This window comes from Oncorhynchus clarkii, unplaced genomic scaffold, assembly GCF_045791955.1.
Source record: "Oncorhynchus clarkii lewisi isolate Uvic-CL-2024 unplaced genomic scaffold, UVic_Ocla_1.0 unplaced_contig_5339_pilon_pilon, whole genome shotgun sequence".
NCBI lineage: Eukaryota > Metazoa > Chordata > Actinopteri > Salmoniformes > Salmonidae > Oncorhynchus > Oncorhynchus clarkii.
In genome coordinates, this window is record NW_027260997.1 from 125,067 (window position 1) to 138,822 (window position 13,756).

The following is a 13,756-nucleotide window of genomic DNA, read 5'->3' on the forward strand; positions in this document are numbered from 1 at the left end:
AACTCAATTGGTGTGGTACAGACTTTTTTTTTTTGTGGGAATCGGGTTTGTGCAGATTATGCAACGTTCAGAATGAGACTGTAGAGGAAATTAATTAGCGACTGTTAGCGATTATTTTCTGATATGAGTTATTTTGGGAAATAGAAACTCAGCCAAAACTTTCCCATGGTGCCCCCAGGTTGACGAGTTATTAATACCTGACTCATTAAATCACGTAATTATAAACAGCTGTCGTCACATTAATCAATACAATGTTACGTCACAACACAACTGACTGGCTCAAAAGCAATAAGGAAACACATTCTACAAATTTACTTAACAAGGCACACTTGTTAATTGAAATGCATTCCAGGTGACTACCTTATGAAGCTGGTTGAGAGAATTTGCAAAGCTGTCAAGGCAAAGGTTGGATACTTTGAAGAATCTCAAATAAAAGTTGATTTGTTTAACACTCTTTTGGTTACTACATGATTCTGTGTTATCTAATTGTTTTGATGACTTAACTAATATTCTACAATGTAAAAACTAATACAAATAAAGAAAATCCCTGGAATGAGTAACTGTGTAAACTTGACTGGTACTGTGTACACAGATGTTTTATTTATCTATTCATTTGGGTTCACAGTGCAGACCGATCTGAGGTCCCCATACCGAACGGTTCAGTACTAATGCTTGTGCCATTACACCTCAACCACATACAGTTGGTTATCTGACCTCGCCACCACCAATCCTCTACAATGACCACAACCACTAATCTATGTAAACCAGGTTACCATTCATTGACCACTTAACAAAAAGGCAGGTGGCCAACTCAACCACTACTATGCATACAGTAGGCTGGCTACCATATCTCAAAACAACATTCTACCTGTAGTCTTTTCCCTCCTGTGGCAAACAAGACGGTAGATACCTCAGAAAAAAAGATCAGATAGGGACTACCTAAACTTGACCAAACTACTCATTTATTTTCCATTTCAGAACATTCCGCTACTGAACACAATCCAGTCTCCTCAGACAAATATGTTGCAGATTGACTTAACATAAAGTTTGTTTCTTATCTCCACTGGACAGTTTCCTACCATATCTTCACAAAAAAAAACACACATTTATTTATACAGGTAAGCACAGCAGAACAGATTTTATTTACAATGACGGGCTTTCACGAGACAAGCAGTGATATACAGTATGTTTCTTACCGTTCTCAGCAGACCTCTTCTCCCCGTCCTCCTCCACCTGTCCCACCTCGTCCACCGTCAGAAACGTCCCCATGTTGAGGCCCTCCACTCGTCCATCCCGTTCCTCTTCTCCAGCGGCGTCAGGTGCGTCTGTGGTTGTGGACTCCTCAGTGACCTCGTCGCAGGTTGTCTTCGGCACAGTGACCACAGGCTGAAGGAGAGGAATGTTAGATAAGATTGGGGTCGTGTTCACACTTTAAAAACTCTTCATTTTTTCCTTGCTCGGTTGAAGTAGTCTTATCACCGACCTGCTCGTTGTTGAATGCTATAGAGTTGAAGCCTTTCTTTTAGGAAAAGGATTACTCAAATAGGAATGTGACTGGACACACTGACCTCTTTGATGTCATCCTGACAGTCTGGAAATGTCTCCTCTGTCACGTCCCCAGGTCCCTCTGCAGTCTTCACCGGCCCCTCTGTGGTTGCTGGGGACAACCCCTCCTTCTGTTCTCGTTTGTCCAGCGCTTCCTCCCGTACCTTGGCTGTCCCAGGCTCACCCTCCAACTCCATCGATGTAGTGTCAGCTGGTGCCTGCTGCTCTGCCTCAGAGGCTGTGGTCACAGGGTCGTTGACGGTCACCTCTGTAACCTCAGTCACCTCTCTGGTTGTCTCGGGGAGAGGACGGGGCACCGCAGCTGCTTCCCCCACCTCGTCCACAGTCACAAAGTCTTCCATGTCGAAGGGGACGTGCTTCTCACCTAACTCCTCCTCTTCCTGAAAGAACACAGGACAGGGAACTTTAAAACCACTGTTGTCTTCAAAATGGCAAGTCATTCCCCAAAATGATTGGAAAGTTGATATTGGCATTCTGTATTCATGATGGGTATATGACACTCTGGTTCACTGGAGATTCTCTCTCCATCCATACATACATGCACAGAGTACACCAAACATTAGGATCACTTGAGTATTGAGTTGCCCCCCCACTCTACAAGGTGTTGAAAGCGTTGCACAGGGATGCTGGCCTATGTTGACTCCAATGCTTCCCACAGTTGTGTCAAGTTGGCTGGATGTCCTTTGAGTGGTGGACCATTCTTGATACACATGGGAAACTGTTGAGCATGGAAAGAACTGTGGGAATATTTGGTCTTGCCCAATGGCACAAACACACAATCCATGGCTCAATTGTCTCAAGGCTTGAAAATCATTATTTAAACCGTCTCCTCCCCTTTATCTACACTGATTGAAGTGGATTTAACAAGTGGCCTCAATAAGGGATCATAGACTGTCCAGGTGAAAGCCTATCATGGAAAGCATTGTTAATGTTTTGTCCTCTCTGTATATAGAGTGAATACCAACACACTGGCCTCTCTCCTACCTGCTGTTTCTCCTCTCCGTTTCCTCTCCTGGACTCAGACCTGGCGCCGCTCTTCCCACTGTGCCGGCTCCCCTCATACCTCATAGAGGACCTGGACCCCGGTGATCCTGATGACCGTTCCCTGTAGGACCGCCTCTTCTCTCTCTCCCTTCTTCCTTTCTCCTTCTCCTCCTCCTCTTGGGTCTTCAGCCTCCTCTCCCTCTCCCTCCTCGCTCTCTCCCTCTCCTCCCTTTCCTCCTCGCGGGTCTTCCTCTTGGTGGCCTGCTCTCTTCCAGGCTCCCTGTCTCCACTGTGGTCTCTTCGGTTTCCAGTGGATGGCTTTTGGCCTGCATGGGGCGCCTGAGCCTGCTCCTTCCTGGCCTGCTCAGCGCCGGCCCTACTGGTGGACCGGACCCTGCACTCCTCCAGCAGCACCTTCAGGATCTCTGGGGTCACTTTGGGTAGAGCGGGGGCAGCCTGAACATCTGGAGTCTCCTTATCTTTTGGTTGTTTACCTGGAGGATTCTCAGCTGCAGCCTGGTCGGTGGTAATCCTGGTAGAGGATCTGTTCCTGCTCTCCTGTCGTAAGGCCTCTATGATGGCTGCCATCACTTTTGGGGCTGGGGTGGAACTGGAAACAGACATTTTCTCTGTCTCTGGTTTAGCAGCTTGAGGAGCAGAGGTAGCATCTGAGGAGACTGGTTCTTCGGACTCCGTTGTTGAAATGTCTACAACTTTCTCTGTGACGACTTCTCCACCCTGACCTCCAGGTTCTCTCTGGTTCACTCCTGCTGGCTGTAAGGAAGATGCATCAGGCTCCTTCTCTTGATCCTTTCCTTCTAAAGCTGGAGACTTTTTGGCTTGAACCCCTTTTTCAACGTTCATCCCTTCATTCCCTGGCTGAACCTCCTGTCCTTCAATCTTAGTATCAACCCCGGTTCCTGACTCCACCTTTAATCCTGACTGAGACAGTGAGTCCTCCTGGCCACCAGGGGGCATAGTGGTCTCTGCAGTCTGGGAGTCATTGCCATCAGTTGAAGCTGTTGAGCCAGCAGAGGAGATGTCGACTTTAGGTAGATCAGTCTTAGGATCAGGTTTCCAGGAGAAGGCAAGCTTGTTGTTCTGAACTATGCAGGGAAACTTCTGGAAGCGGTTGAAGACACTCTTGGCCATGTCTGCTGTTCCCATCTCAAAGATGATCTGCATGGGGTAAAGAAAACAGGATTGGATGGATGGCGTGGAATTACTGTAGGCAGGGTAGAAGCAAGACACTTGAACACACAAACAGTTAACCGTTCCTCACTAAGATGTCCCTCCCTTTGACAGACACTTATGCACACAAAGACCCGTCCCGTCCCCCAACACACACCCCTCCCCACACACAGGTCCCTCACCTTGTCCTTGAGTGCCAGAGTCTGTTGGACTGTGCCGAAGCGCTGGACCAGGTTCTGGATCTCTGTTGGGCCGGAGGGCGTGGCCGGGATGTTACTGACAACCAGGAGACGGTTCCAGTCATCATCACCTCCCACCTCCGTCTTCTGCAGGTCGTATTGGAAACATGGAAATGTATTCGTCAATTACAAAAACCTTTACTTCTATCAATTATTAGAAGCTCAACTTCATAAATAGTTGTTAGAAATGGTAAAGGGACTCTGCAATAATATATGCTCTTGGGTGTGATTCATTTCATTAGGTTAAATCATGTTTTAACATACAGGTCTTAAATCTGTTGGGATTGTCTGTGTTTTTCTACCTTTTCCTTGAGCTGGCAACAATGCTATTATTAAGAGCCTTTTAGGTCAGCTGAAGCAACGGTAAAATACTCACACTAACAGGATTCCTGGGTCCCATCAATGAATGGAAAAGTGCCACCTGTGGTAATAAAATGGAATGAAAAGTTCTTCATGTCGTCACTGATCAGAGAAGAATAAGTTGAATGTGCATAAACACTCTTTTCATAGTGGACATTTATCATACTTTGCAGCAACCAGCTGGAATTAAGTGAAGAAAACTGCCCAGAACAGAGGACGCTGGAGATGCACGGTTGAGGCCCTAATAGGAATCAGTCAGTCAAGACACAGCATCTTACCGGTCTGTTGAAGTCCACCAGGAGGTTTGGAAGCAGGCTCATGTTCAGAACAGAGTCGTTGATGCAGACAGGCATGTCGGTGTAAACTTTCACCATCTCCTGGGCTGTCTCCACATCCTGCATGGTGACCAGAGCCTGGCGAGGACCACAAACAGACAGTCAGTCATATTGGGCACACAAGTTATATTGTTTAAAAATCGATGTGAAAATCATATGATATTGCCATTATACTGACTATTTTACCCAAAGCATCTGACAGAACATTGACCCTGCCAATATATTCAGCAGGTCCTACGTTGGAATCAAATTCCCAACCCTGGTCCTCCAGTACACCCAACAGCACACATTTGTGTTGTAGCCCTGGACAAACACACCTGGTTCAACTCATTGACGGCCTGATGATTAGTTGACAAGTTGATTTAGGTGTGCTTGTACAGGGTGTACTGTTGGGGTACTGGAGAACCAGGGTTGGGAAACACTGACCTAAGCCACATAATGTGAAAGTGAGTGATTTATTGCAGATAGCGTGCCTACCTCACTGGGCTTGGTGATGAGGAGGATCTTGACAGGTGTTCCGAAGGGCTGGGCCAGCTTTGCGATATCAATCTCGGAGCAGCCGCTTTCAGGAAGTCCAGTAATCTTGACCATGCCCCTCTAAAAAGGTCAAACCACAGGAGACAAAGACCGTCATAATCAAGACGTGGAGTATTTAGTGAGGTAACAAAAAAAAACGGTCAGAACGTTGTATACAGAGATATCATGAATAGAGCTGACAGTCACACAATTTCCTATTCTACCTGTCCTGACGGAGCCAAATCAAGTCTAATCTACATGATAGATTTCTATCTAAACGTTCCATAATGTAGCATCCCCTGCCTGGGCCTATGAGATATCAGCTCAGTTCTGCACCTTGTTTTCCCTCTGTAGTCTTTTGAGTCTCTCGAGCTGTCCCGCTCTACAGCCCCTCTTCCTCTTCCTCTGTGGCTTCACCTGCTCCCTGTGTATCTGTTGGGAAACCCATTTAATCTTACAGCTCAGACACCGCTGGCTGGCTGACTGGCTGTTTTTTATTGTTTTAAAAGTGTTAAAGATTAACTGAAACACTATATGCTGGAAAACGAAAATTCCCAACACCCAGGACGTATATACTAGGTGGTGTCAGAGGAAGCCCCCCACCTCCCCCCAAAAACATCTCTCTACCGCACAGCAAGTGGTACTGAAGTAATACTGTTCTCTCTGCTACCGCACAGCAAGTGGTACTGAAGTAATACTGTTCTCTCTGCTACCGCACAGCAAGTGGTACTGAAGTAATACTGTTCTCTCTGCTACCGCACAGCAAGTGGTACTGAAGTAATACTGTTCTCTCTGCTACCGCACAGCAAGTGGTACTGAAGTAATACTGTTCTCTCTGCTACCGCACAGCAAGTGGTACTGAAGTAATACTGTTCTCTCTGCTACCGCACAGCAAGTGGTACTGAAGTAATACTGTTCTCTCTGCTACCGCACAGCAAGTGGTACTGTTCTCTCTGCTACCGCACAGCAAGTGGTACTGAAGTAATACTGTTCTCTCTGCTACCCCACAGCAAGTGGTACTGAAGTAATACTGTTCTCTCTGCTACCGCACAGCAAGTGGTACTGAAGTAATACTGTTCTCTCTGCTACCGCACAGCAAGTGGTACTGAAGTAATACTGTTCTCTCTGCTACCGCACAGCAAGTGGTACTGAAGTAATACTGTTCTCTCTGCTACCGCACAGCAAGTGGTACTGAAGTAATACTGTTCTCTCTGCTACCGCACAGCAAGTGGTACTGAAGTAATACTGTTCTCTCTGCTACCGCACAGCAAGTGGTACTGTTCTCTCTGCTACCGCACAGCAAGTGGTACTGAAGTAATACTGTTCTCTCTGCTACCCCACAGCAAGTGGTACTGAAGTAATACTGTTCTCTCTGCTACCGCACAGCAAGTGGTACTGAAGTAATACTGTTCTCTCTGCTACCGCACAGCAAGTGGTACTGAAGTAATACTGTTCTCTCTGCTACCGCACAGCAAGTGGTACTGAAGTAATACTGTTCTCTCTGCTACCGCACAGCAAGTGGTACTGAAGTAATACTGTTCTCTCTGCTACCGCACAGCAAGTGGTACTGAAGTAATACTGTTCTCTCTGCTACCGCACAGCAAGTGGTACTGAAGCGCCAAGTCAAGGAATAAAAGGCTCCTAACAGCTTCTGTTGAACAATTAATCAAATGGCCACACAGACTATTTACATTGAACCCACCCCTCTCATTTTTACACTGCTGCCACTCGATGTTTATGATCTGTTACGTAATTTTCTGGTATTTTTTAACTTTCGTTTTTGTAGTAAATCTTTTCTTAACTCCATTGCTGGATAAGAGCTTTCACAGTAAAGTCTACACCTGCTGCATTTGGCACGGGACAGCCGTCACTTACTTGTATTTCTGTAGATGTGATATATAAGATTGAAATACCTAATAAAATTGTAATAAACATACTGGCAAATAAGAGACAGATAAACAAAAATAAAGCACCTCATTTGAATTCTTCTGACCAACGCTGGCTTCTGTGGGGGGGGGGGGGGAAAGTATAATGTTACATTTCACAACTCTTATTGATCAGGTCTATCAAACATCATTAGTTGTATATTAATCAAGACATCTAAGGCTGGCACCCTATTTGCTATTTAGTGCAATACTTTTGAGCAGAACACAATGCACTATATAGGGAATAGGGTGCCATTTGGGATGCATTCCAAAAGAACATTAAGTGTATGTTTTTTTACCTGGGACTTTGACGGCCTCGTTGGGGGCTGCAGGTGTCTTGGGAGCACCGATCACTTCTCTATGGAGAGTAGTGAAATGTGTGAACAACTGCCTCCGTAATAACACACAAGTGGCAAAGTTCAGGGGTCAAAGATAACCCTAGTATACACAGGTAATGCATAATACTTACCCCTTTATAATGACAGGTATGGAGGAAGTAAGCTCCTCCTCACCATTCTGTAAAACAAAGAAAAACACAGATTTAATTTGATCAATCATCACCTTTCTTTATATTTAATTTTCTCCTCTTTCTGTCATGAGCCAATTCTCTGATATTCAATCCAGTGGATGAACACCCAGCTGGGAGCTGAGGTGGCTTTGGTACGGTAAGCAGGAAGGGACAAACCTGGTCGGAGACAGAGATGGGGTGTTCCCGTATGGTGAGAGTGAGGCACTCAGTCAGTGCTTTCGCATCCTGCTCTTTCTGCATGCAAACAGTGGCCTGGAGGAACAGAGACACCAAGAGGGGCAGATGTTAGACAGATGGATACAAAACTAGTGATGGGGGGTGGGGGTGGGTACAGTTACATATCTGAATATCATTTTTGTGCCAGTGGGTGTACCTGCACCATTACTCTTGCTTCATAGCTTGTTTCTTCTTTCTGAATAGGAAGCCATTTTTGCACTTTTAATTCCATGACAAATCAAAACTTGTTTTATCATGGCTCTCTCTTGTACCTTTGCAGCAGACATACCGTGAGCATTATGTTTGGAACATTGAATCGCAACAAAATAACAATATTGAATGCAATACATATCGTGAGGTCCCTGGCGCAAGAGCATTAGTGAGGTCAGAAACTGATGTTGGGCGATTAGGCCTGGCTCAACAGGGGGTGTTCCAATTCATACCAAAGGTGTTCGATAGGGTTAAGGTCAGGTCTCTGTGCAGGCCAGCCAAGTTCATCCACACAGATCTTGACAAACCATTTCTGTAAGGACCTCGCTTTGTGCATGGGGGCATTGTAATGCTTAAACAGTAAAGGTCCTTCCCCAAACTGTTACCACAAAGTTGGAAACACAGAATAGTCTAGAATGTCATTGTATGCTATAGCGTTAAGATGTCCCTTCACTAGAACGGGCCTAGGCCGAACCATGAAAAACAGCCCCAGAACATACCTCTGCAACCAAATTTTACAGTTCGCACTATGCATTGGAGCAGGTAGCTTTCTCCTGGCATCCGCCAAACCAAGACTTATCCGTCAGACTGCCAGATGGTAAAAAGTGATTAATCACTGCAGAGAACGCATTTCCACTGCTCCAGAGTCCAATGGTGGCAAGCTATACACCACCTCAGCCGAAGCTTGGCATTGCGCATGGTGTTCTTAGGCTTGTGTGTGCGGCTGTCGGCCATGGAAACCCATTTCATGAAGCTCCAGACGAAGAGTACTTGTACTGATGTTGCTCTTCTAGAGGCAGTTTGAAAATCAGTAGTGCGTTGCAACCGAGGACAGACTATTTTTACGCGCTACGTGCTTCAGCACTTGGCGGTGCCGTTCTGTGAGCTTGTGTGGCCTACCATGTCGCGGCTGAGCCGTTGTTGCTCCTAGACGTTTCCACTTCACAATAACAGCACTTACAGTTGACCGGGGCAGCTCTAGCAGGGTAGAAATTTCACCAATTAGATTGTTGGAAAGGTAGCATCCTATAACGGTGCCATGTTGGTCGTCACTGAGCTCTTCAGTAAGGCCATTCTACTGACAAAGTTTGTCTATGGAGATTGCATGGCTGTGTGCTCGATTTTATACACCTGTCAGCAACGGGTGGCAGCAATAGCCGAATCTACTGATTTGACGGCGTGTTCACATACACTATATATATACACAAAAGTATCAGTGTTTCCGCTGCAGTCATTTATATGTAGTGCTGTGCCACAGCAAAATCATTCCCGCCACAACAAAACAATATGGACGATTTCAGGAAGACTTTACTAATATGGCACACTTTGAAGATGTTACAACAGTCCACATTTACTTTTTGGAAGCTAACCAGTTAATATAATAAATGCAGAGGGGCAACCCCATGCTTCAGCCTATTTATTGATCCCTATAAAATCCGTTTCAGTTTTTCCCCCAAATTCCATTTTCTCTGTTTAGTTTTCCCAGGTTTCCGTTTTCTCTCTGAAAAATCACACTTATAAACAGGAAAACAAACAAATTGGATGTTAAGTCCACAACAATGCTTAAACTGAGGGATTTTGATGGGGATTTTTTTAATTATGCAGGGCCGGGGAAATCGACTCCAGGGGGTAAAAAAGATGTCTTCATACTTATCAAAAAGACACCACTTAGCATTAAAGGGTATGATGCCTAACTTGACACTCCCACACAGTTATTTATACTCACTTTACTGTATTGCGGCTGCCCCTGGTTCTCATCCCCCTCCTCGTTCCTGATGATGAGGACGTTGGTGACCTTGCCAAAGGACTGCACCAGTGACACCACTTCCTGGTACTTGGCATCTACAGGGAGGCCTGACAGATAGAGCAAGTAGGAACCTGGAGGATTCTTCTTCTGCTGCGTTGGATTCGGCTTCTTCTGTGGCGCGTTGGAGGACTGGAGCTAAAATCAAGGAAGGAAGGTTTACAAGCACTGCTTGGGTTCAATGGGAGTGTGAAGAAGCTGCTTATAAGTTAGTTCTAATTCAATTTGCGAAATTTCCCTAATGATATTACTACTGAAAGTAATTATTACTGATAATGAGGTTAATCTTAAGAGCCCTAATGACACTGTGCATAGCAAACAAAAGATTGAACCAAAAGCTCTGCGAAGAGCACACCTCTGAGTCCTGTCCTAAGGCGGTCTCCTTCCCGGCCGCTGGCTTGGCGCCTGGCTTAGAGGAAGATGGGCGATGTGGCTTCTCAGACATGGACGCCGGAAACTTGCTGGTGGATGACAAATAGGACTCACGTTTCCCGGACTCGTGTTTCCCAGAAACCCCTGCTCTGTTGCCGTGGCCAGTCGCACACTTGGCGGGGTCATTTCTGGAACGCTTCAGGCCTTCTCGAGAGGAGCTCCCAGTAGATATCCCTGGATGTAGGGGCGACAGATGTCTGGGCTATAATGACGTAAATATATTACAGTAGATAACCCTGGATGTAGGGGCGACAGATGTCTGGGCTATAATGACGTAAATATATTACAGTAGATATCCCTGGATGTAGGGGTGACAAATGTCTGGGTTACAATGACAGATATATTACGACAAAAAGGAAGGTATTTGGACATCGAACAAAACAAACATTTATTGTGGAACTGGGATTCCTGGGAGTGCATTCTGATGAAGATCAAAGGTAAGTGAATATTTATCATGCTATTTCTGACTTCTGTTGACCCCACAACATGGCGGGTACCTGTATGGCTTGTTTTTGTGTCTGAGCGCCGTACTCAGATTATTGCATGTGGTGCTTTTTCCGTATAGTTAAAAAAAAAAAATTATCTGACACATAAGAATAAGAAGGTCTTGTAAGTAAGCATTTTACGGTAAGGTCTGCGCATGTGACAAATAAAGTTTGATTTGATATTACAGTAGATAGGGGTAACAAATGACGTCTGGGTTATGACGATGTAGCACAGGGCAGATATATTACAGTGCCAACAGACTATTACTCCAGGAATACACTTCATCTGGGTCTGGGAAAACGTGTCAACCACTAGCCCAGATTAGCATCTAGACAAAGTGGCTTACCTGAGGATTCGCTTGTTCTCTTCTCCGGCCTGTGAGCGCTGGAGGCAGAACCCCGATGGGACTGAGAGGGGCTGTGCCGACCAGAGGTGTGGTGGGCGTGTCCATGGGAGGTGGGCGGAGAGATCCTTCTGCTTCGGCCCGGAGGGGGGGTGGGGGAGGGGGACCAGGACAAGGAACGGGAGACTGAGCGGGAGGGAGAGCGTTCTAGGGACTGCCAGGTGGCACAGGCATCCTGACCTTGAGACGGGTCCCTCCTGGTTTGGGCCAAAGAGCGGAGAGAGAGGAGTCAGAAGAACAATATGACATTATATGTGATTCAAAGACCCAGTGACATACAACACCACCAGAGGAAAATGATAGGTGGTTTGTCAGTTGCACAGTTGTAATCTAAAAAAAAAAAGGTACGATTGGATAATCAGGGTGAAAAATAGGTAATCCTACATTTTAGGAACATCTCTCACCTTGGGACATTTGGATTCCAGTCTGGATACCTTTGGGGGGGGGGGGGGGGAAAGAAGAGACATGAGTACATCATCCATGGGTTATTGTTGCGTATTGATGGGTTAGTTAACTCTAAAAGTCTAAGCCGTTGCAGGGGAGGGGTACAAAGCTAACATATGGAATTGTTTTAAGATGGTCATACCATGGATCATTTAGCTATTTGATTTCAAATTTCTAGTACACATTTAAGAATCCCAAAAAGCTAAAAAAAAAAATATAGATATATATTTTAGGAAATATTGAATTTGGCCTCCTATAGCCCATAGAAATGCATTGAATAACACATTCATAAATGACAACAAAAAAGGCAGTAAAAAATGTATCATAAAGACTAAGGTTTTGAAGAGTCTGTCCTATATCTAGGATATAAGAAAGCTCAGAATGTTTTGTTTACTTAACCCCTTATTCTTGTTGGAACAAAACTAACTCCTCCATAGTTCATTTGTTTGTAAGGGTTAGCTTCAGAAGGTCATGGAGCAAAACAGAGAACACCATCGTGTTCGTGAGTCACCCCTTTCCATAGTGGGGTCATAGTATGTAGCTCAAATGGTTCGGACGCTACAGACAGTAGTTGGCACTAGAGGTCGACCGATTAAATCGGAATGGCCGATTAATTAGGGCCGATTTCAAGTTTTCATAACAATCGGAAATTGGTATTTTTGGACACCGATTTGGGCTAATATAATCTTGCAACCTTACAGTTAACTAGTCCAACGCTCTAACCACCTGCCTCACAAGGAGCCCACCTGTTACGCGAATGCAGTAAGCCAAGGTAAGTTGCTAGCTAGCATTAAACTTATTTTTATAAAAAACAATCAATCACAATCACTAGTTAACTACACATGGTTGATGATATTACTAGTTTATCTAGCGTGTCCTGCGTTGCATATAATCGATGCGGTGCGTATTCGCGATAAAGGACTGTCTTGCTCCAATGTGTACCTAACCATAAACGTCAATGCCTTTCTTAAAATCAATACACAGAAGTATGTATTTTTAAACCTGCATATTTAGCTAAAAGAAATCCAGGTTAGCAGCCAGTATTAACCAGGTGAAATTGTGTCACTTCTCTTGCGTTCATTGCACGCAGAGTCAGTGTAAATGCAACAGTTCGGGCCGCCTAATTTGCCATAATTTTACGTTATTATGACATAACATTTAAGGTTGTGCAATGTAACAGGAATATTTAGACTTATGGATGCCAACCGTTAGATAAAATACGGAACGGTTCCACATTTCACTGAAAGAATAAACTTGTTTTCGAGATGATAGTTTTGACCAGATTAATGACCTAAGGCTCGTATTTCTGTGTGTTATTAGATTATAATTAAGTCTATAATTTGATAGAGCAGTCTGACTGAGCGATGGTAGGCCCCAGCAGGCTCGTAAGCATTCATTCAAACAGCACTTTCGTGCGTTTTGCCAGCAGCTCGTCGCTGTGCTTCAAGCATTGAGCCGTTTATGACTTCAAGCCTATAAACTCCCGAGATTAGGCTGGTGTAACCGATGTGAAATGGCTAGCTAGTTAGTGGGGTGCGCGCTAATAGCGTTTCAAACGTCACTCGCTCTGAGACTTGGCGTGGTTGTTCCCCTTGCTCGGCAAGGGCCGCAGCTTTTGTGGAGCGATGGGTAACGCTGCTTCGAGGGTGGCTGTTGTCGATGTGTTCCTGGTTTGAGCCCAGGTAGGGGCGAGGAGAGAGACAGAAGCTATACTGTTACACTGGCAATACTAAAGTGCCTATAAGAACATCCAATAGTCAAAGGTATATGAAATACAAATCGTATAGAGAAATTGTCCTATAATAACTACAACCTAAAACTTCTTACCTGGGAATATTGAAGACTCATGTTAAAAGGAACCACCAGCTTTCATATGTTCTCATGTTCTGAGCACGGAACTGAAACGTTAGCTTTCTTACATGGCACATATTGCACTTTGACTTTCTTCTCCAACACTTTATTTTTGCATTATTTAAACCAAATTGAACATGTTTCATTTTATTTGAGGCTAAATTGATTTTATTGATGTTATATTAAGTTAAAATATGTGTTCATTCAGTATTGTTGTAAGTGTCATTATTACAAATAAAATTAGCCTATTAATCGGCATCGGCTT

General features: G+C 44.7%; 1 protein-coding gene across 3 annotated transcripts in view; it reads right to left on the reverse strand.

The window, feature by feature from the left end:
- LOC139403098 (zinc finger protein 638-like) overlaps positions 1–13,756 on the reverse strand; it is a 43,907-nt gene that overhangs the window by 9,589 nt on the left and 20,562 nt on the right. For all 3 annotated transcript variants that reach the window (XR_011633278.1, XM_071146807.1, XM_071146808.1), the window contains exons 4-18: positions 11,601–11,630; positions 11,140–11,393; positions 10,231–10,481; positions 9,798–10,013; positions 7,802–7,897; positions 7,586–7,632; positions 7,416–7,474; positions 7,165–7,196; positions 5,153–5,272; positions 4,619–4,753; positions 4,357–4,401; positions 3,924–4,067; positions 2,551–3,729; positions 1,569–1,946; positions 1,197–1,386 (exon numbers count right to left, since the gene is read on the reverse strand). Coding sequence is in view for 2 of the 3 variants with exons in the window: in XM_071146807.1 (XP_071002908.1) it covers positions 1,197–1,386; positions 1,569–1,946; positions 2,551–3,729; positions 3,924–4,067; positions 4,357–4,401; positions 4,619–4,753; positions 5,153–5,272; positions 7,165–7,196; positions 7,416–7,474; positions 7,586–7,632; positions 7,802–7,897; positions 9,798–10,013; positions 10,231–10,481; positions 11,140–11,393; positions 11,601–11,630 (3,176 nt within the window). In the remaining variant the exon portion in view is untranslated. The remainder of the gene's footprint in view (positions 1–1,196; positions 1,387–1,568; positions 1,947–2,550; positions 3,730–3,923; positions 4,068–4,356; positions 4,402–4,618; positions 4,754–5,152; positions 5,273–7,164; positions 7,197–7,415; positions 7,475–7,585; positions 7,633–7,801; positions 7,898–9,797; positions 10,014–10,230; positions 10,482–11,139; positions 11,394–11,600; positions 11,631–13,756) is intronic.